Consider the following 6,388-nt stretch of genomic DNA (forward strand, 5'->3'; position numbering starts at 1 on the left):
CTGAGCCTTGGCTTGGAGGTGTGAACCAAACTGGTTCAGGAGAAGTGGCAAGTTTGCCATTCTGAGTGATGCATTGTGATACAGCACTAAACTGAAAGTGTAGGAGGTTGTATTAATAGTGTGTTAAGGGACTGGGCTGAAAAAGAGAGGAAAAAACATCCCTGACACATTTTTTTAAGTCTTTCAATCTCTGTTTTGGGCTCTGAGAAATAATCAGAAGTGTGTCCTGCAAAGCAGTTCATGACTTTGGATGTCAGTCACATAATTACATATTGAAAATAAACAGTCTTGTGATGCTTTAGAATAATTGTTTGTTTGCCTGGATAGTTTGCTTTGTTTGGTACCTTTTGAACATGCAGATAAATGCTTTTTTTAATCAAAGAAGCACCTACAAGCTGTAAAAACCTGCAAGCACCTGCGTTTGCAGGTCTTGGACTGTTTCAAGTGGACCAAATACAAGAACAAAACAAAGTGCATTGTTGATTAGCAGGTAAACACAATCAAACCTTATGGCCATGAGGAACGACTACTTGCTTATGAAATAGCTTGCAGCCAGATGCAAAAGAGTCCAGAAAAAGTCTTTATAGAATTCTGATCAACCCAAGACCTCTAGAATCTCATGCAGCTCCATGCTGAGCTGGTATATCCAAGAAACCAAAGTTATTCAGTATTCACCAACAGAAGAATGAGTTCTCTTCTTCGTTGTATGTCCCTTGTCTTCTCCATCTGTAATTCTGGGTTCAGTGCTGCCTTTGGTGGAGAGTAGAATGTGATTTCAAAGGTCTCATTCATTGGAGTGGTCGAGTGTAAACACAATCTTGGTCTGGAAGAACCGAGTCCAGAAAGTTGAGGTTGCATCTGGGCATGCCGAATCATGCAGACGAATTAGAATTGATATATCCTTGAATCTAAACATCGACAAAACCATCTGGTTTATTACACTGGTTAACAGCAACCACATGCTCAAACTATACATGCATGTCTATGTGAAAAAAGGTACAATGTTGTGAGAATCCTGTGTATTTCTGAATATCCTAAATGGGCTACTGGCCCATAGAATGTTACCTAGACATAAAGGTATGGTCTAACTGGAAATTAAGCTTTGACATTTTAGTGCAGTGTATCCTTTACTATGTTTAGCTTATACAGCTGAAAAGACTGAAATATTACAAATAGTTTAAGAAGCTGCTATGTAAATATACTACTCACAAAAAGTTAGGGATATTTGGCTTTCAGGTGAAATTTATGGAAAATGCAATATGTTCATGCTACAGTGATATAATATCATAAAAGTAAGACATTTAAGTAGAAGGATGCACGACTGATTTCCTCATCTCAAAAAATTCATTCAACACAAAAGGTAACAACAATGGTAGTTACACCACAACAAAAAATTTGAACATCTCAATATCTCGTCATGTGCCCTTGATCATCAATTACAGCTTGACAACGATGTCTCATGCTGTTCACAAGGCAACTTATTGCCTGCTGAGGCATGGCATCCCACTCTTCTTGAAGGGCAGCCCTCAGGTCATTGAGGTTCTGGGGTGCAGGGTCTCGAGCCTCTACACGACGGCTCAGCTGATCCCACAGGTTTTCAATGGGATTCAGGTCTGGAGAGAGTGCAGGCCATTCCATTTGAGGTAGACCAGTCTCCAACAGCCGTTCCCTGATGATGTGGCCTCGATGAGCAGGAGCATTGTCGTCCATGAAGATGAAATTAGGCCTGTGCTGTTCATGTAGGGGCACAATCACTGGATTAATGATGTTATTCAGGTAGTATGGGCTTGTCACTGTACCATTCACAAAGTGTAGGGCAGTTCTGTACCAAGTGGACACCCCTGCCCACACTGTAACACCGCCACCACCAAAAGCTCGCCTGGTGACAACAGTGGCTGATGCATAGCGCTCTCCCTGACGTCTCCAACATCGTTGCCGGCCATCATTTCTGCTCAGTGTGAATCGACTTTCATCAGAGAACAGCACTGAGGCCCACTGGTTCCTCGTCCAGCGTAAATGCTCCCTGGCCCATGCAAGACGATGATGCCTGTGCCTCGTGGTGTGGTCAGGTACCCATGCAGGTCGTCTAGCACGCAGACCACACTGATGTAAACGTTTCAAATGGTCTGATGTGACACTTGGGTGCCTCTCACCTCTCTTAAACGTGCCTGGAGTTGAGTGGCATTCATCATCCGGTTTCTCAGGGCAGTGTTCACAATGTAGTGGTCATCAGCACGGGATGTGGCCAAAGGACGTCCACTTCTAGGCCTTTCTGTGACTCTTCCAGTCTCTCCATATCTCTGTTGCAACCTGCTGATGACACTCTGTGACACTCCAAGCTCAGTGGCCACTTCTGTCTGAGAACGTCCTGTTTGAAGCATCGCAATGGCAAGGGACTGTTGTTCCATTGTTAGGCGTCGTCTTGGTCTCATGATGTCAAAATGTGAACAGCATGATGAGGACAACTGTTTAAACACCAGCTCTAATTGAACCAGGACATTTATTGGTCAATTCAAGGATCACACACCTGCCGTGATTTTTGCCGTTAAGCTCCTTGTTAGAGAACAGCAACTTGTGCAAAATTTATTGAAACATTTAATTATCAGGTGTGCATTTATTCTCTCACCTCTCTTTCTCTCCAGAGAACTGCAGCAAGCAAAAAAAGGAGGGCATCAGCAATGATATGCGCACTAGAAAAGCCTGTGAATCAACAAGTACCAGCAAAATAGACTTTGGTAAGATTAAGTATGACTTCGTGACTGAGTTAGTGAGAAAGATATTCATTAAGTTAATTTTCAACTTCTTTCATTTCAGTTTATAAAGTGAGGGTGGAACATTTTCAGGATGGTTTGAACACTGACATTTACAGCATGCGGGTACTGAAAGCTATTAAAGTTGGTGGGTACATTCATCTCTTTTCTATGGTTTTTACAGTTCTGACAAACTTAAAAAACAATTAAAGTTTTTTTTTTTCAAAGTTGAAGTTGAAGTAAGTGAATTTCAGGGCTGCATGGTGGTGTAGTGGTTAGCACTGTGACCTCACAGTGTGAAGGTTGCTGGTTTTAGTCTTGGTGCAGGGCAGGTTTGCATTTTCTCCCCTGTGTATGTGCAGGTTTTCTCTTTGGGTACTCTAGCTTCCTTCCACTGTTCAAAGACATGCAAGTTACTCTAAATTTTCCCTGGGAATGAGTGGGAGCGTAAATGGTTGTTTGTCTCTCTGTGTGGGCTGTGCAATGGACTGGTGACCTGTCCAGGGTGTACCCTGCCTCTTGCTGTTGTTTATTAATTATCTCAAGTACAATGTTTAAGATATCAATTTGTTCTTTATCTGTCGTAGCATCAAAATAATGTGACAGCTAGCGCTGACCTGTTAAATGGGCCACCCACATCAAGAAGTCTACCTTTAGATAGATAGATAGATAGATAGATAGATAGATAGATAGATAGATAGATAGATAGATATGCAATGTTATTCCAAAAATTACTGAACACACACATTACATTTGATTGACAGTTTGCAGGTTAAGACTGCAAATCGTCAATCTGACAGTTGCTGGCCAGTCAACATTTTGTTTTTGGGTTATTTGTTTTTTTTTTTTTATCCAAGTGGATCAGTTTTACACCTGTCAATCAAAATCACACCCCTGGTGTCGGGCCCAAATACACAATCGTGAAAAATAAAGAATAAACCATTACAACCTAACACAAATTATTTGTCACCAGCTGCCACTGGTGAAAACATTGTTGGTTGTGTTATAATCCAGATATGTTTATTTGTTTGACTGTTTATGAACAACTTCATGAACAAAAGTGTTTGTGTGCAACAGTAATAATCCCTCATGTGCCCTGTTACCATGAAGTTTACTAATATATTCTCTTCTTTGTATTATCTCTTATAGGAAGCAAAGATTTAGCTCCGGCAGGTAAACTTCGCACATTTCTCAGTTACCAGCACTGCAGAGAGTTTTTAAGTCTGGGACTGGGCAAAGACTTCCTGATTATGGGATCATCATCTGATATTCACAAAGAAGACACATCGTAAGTTTGTTGTGATTCAGATCCATTGTTATTGTAAAAGAATACAACTAGATTTAGGACACGTAAAAATTAAACTAAAACAGAAATAAAAGCTATGCACGCTGTAGACACTCACTTTTACTCATACACATATACCACCTATCAGGACTGTAAATAAACTGTGGGGATGGATGTGTCAGTGTCTTTGGGGTGTCTGGCATTGGCTTTGGGGGAAGCACTGGAGTGGTTTTGTCTGGAGCAGTCTGGTCCTATCAGTATTGGCAGGGGTCTGTAGAGGATATGTTTGTGGCTTTTGGACCTTCTGGATCACATCAATCACCCTTCCCACCTACCACACACCATCCACCACCCAGTATCGTTCTAAATGTTTTTGTCTGTGTTTTTTTAAGCAAAACCCTGAGCCCATCAGAGATCTATCTACCCACTTAGCTCCCTCCCCACCAACCAAACAACATTATGCATTATTAAATGAAAACCTACATGTACTAATGAATTTCATGCTACATAATTAATGTCAGTTTAAAAAGATATTTGACCTTGCTGATTGAAACATAGCTAATATAGTGCCTCTATAAAGAAATAAAATAAATTCTAAAAAAGCGCTTGTTCTTTCCATCTTTGGAAAGAACAATCAGCTGATAAGTATTTTTCCAGTCTTGAGTGCAATAATGAAGAAAATAATTTATGATCAAATGAATGAGTATTTTAGTGAAAATTCAAAGTCAGTAGTCAGCATGTAAACTGTAAAGGGCACTTCACAACATCAGCTTTAGCTCAAATGACTGATAATTGGATAAACAACCCATTTTTCTTAAAAAACATCTAATTAAGCTCCACTTTGTTCAGGAAGACGAAGATGAGCCAATGTTTTGTTGTTAAGGCATGTGAATAGGTTGTTGCAGTAGTCTAACTGTGAGGACACAAATAATCATTTCAAATTTTTGCTTAGACATCATTTGTCTCTGCTTTGCAATATTACACAGTTGAAAAAAGCCATTTTTAACCAACTGTCTTGAATGATGTTCCAATGACATGGCCTCATCAAATATTACCCCTAGATTTCTCAGCTTGGATTTGGCTGAAGAACTCAGGTTGCCTAAATGTTGCTTAATGTTGGGGATTTCACTGTCTGTAGAGTTTATAATTATTTTAGTCTTATCAGAGTTAAGTTCGAGGCTGTTATCACTTAAGCACTGCTTTACTTTTGAAAGACAGTTAAGTAAAGAGCTCTATTTGTGAGTTTCAGATGCTATAAATGAGTAGTAGAACTGGAGGTCATCAGCAAATAAGTGATAGGAAACATCCTTACACTGCTGGATGATTTGACCAAGAGGAAGAATGTACAATAAGAACTGAAGCAGTCCTAAAACGGAGCCCTGGGGCACACCACAGAACAAGCTGCCTGGCATAGTCAGTATGTGGGTGGCACTAAAGCTTCTACCCCCTTGCAATAAGGTTAACCACCTCAAAACTGGTCTAGACATCCCAATCAGGTCCCGCAGCCTTTCAATAAAGATCTGGTGGTCAACGGTGTCAAAGGCTGAAGACAGATCCAGCAGAACCAATACTGCACACCTCCCTGAATCAGCAGACGATATTATGTCACTGGACACTTTCAGTTATGTAGTTTCTGTAGAGTGATGTTTACGAAACCCTGACTGAAGATAACATGTAAAGTCTGCACCAAGCTATTTATCAGGGTAAACAAAAACAAAACAGGGAAATTATTGTTTAAAAAATATCTGTTTTGCACAATGCTATAAAAATTAGAGTTCTTCACATTTATTTTTGTTAAAACTCTGATTTACTGTATTTTTTTTTAACTATTTTAATTCCAGCATGTTAGATTATATTAAACATATGTGGCCAAAAACATACAGCAGATTTTGCACTTTTCTATGCACAGATTCCAGTACGTGCTTGGTGAGAGTAGCTGGATCGAGTACTGGCCCAAAGTTACCAAAGAGTGTCAGACTGACGCACACCGACCTACTTGCATGGGCATGGAGGAGCTGGAGCAGCAATTTGACATCTTTGGATGTCAAATGAAGTGAAACTAAACAAAACCTTAACTGGGTTTTATTGAATCTTTCTAAATTTTTTTCTTTATTCAATTGTAAACACTGATTACAAGCTCATAAATAATACATAATATATGTCATAATTCCTTTTGAGTCATAAGTAGTGTTAACATCTTCATCAGTCTACTAAAGTGACAGCATTTAGACATTTGCTAGAGAATGTTATCAATTGTAAAGTCTTCTCAATTTGGTTAAAATTTTCAAAGTAATAATGTATTATTTTAATAAAGACACTAATTCAAAACTGTGGACTTTGCTGCTTTTGTTTG

At 39.5% G+C, this 6,388-nt stretch overlaps 1 protein-coding gene across 1 annotated transcript in view; it reads left to right on the top strand.

Moving 5' to 3' along the window:
* LOC306773049 (complement C3-like) overlaps nucleotides 1-6,092 on the top strand; it is a gene marked incomplete at both ends in the record, with an annotated part of 45,839 nt that extends 39,747 nt beyond the window's left edge. The window contains 3 exons of the mRNA XM_079262752.1: nucleotides 2,643-2,735; nucleotides 3,900-4,038; nucleotides 5,945-6,092. Coding sequence (XP_079118878.1) covers nucleotides 2,643-2,735; nucleotides 3,900-4,038; nucleotides 5,945-6,092 — 380 coding nt within the window. The remainder of the gene's footprint in view (nucleotides 1-2,642; nucleotides 2,736-3,899; nucleotides 4,039-5,944) is intronic.
* Between the last annotated feature and the right edge of the window lie 296 nt (nucleotides 6,093-6,388).

Source organism: Telmatherina bonti (assembly GCF_933228915.1).
Source record: "Telmatherina bonti genome assembly, chromosome: 3".
Lineage (NCBI taxonomy): Eukaryota > Metazoa > Chordata > Actinopteri > Atheriniformes > Telmatherinidae > Telmatherina > Telmatherina bonti.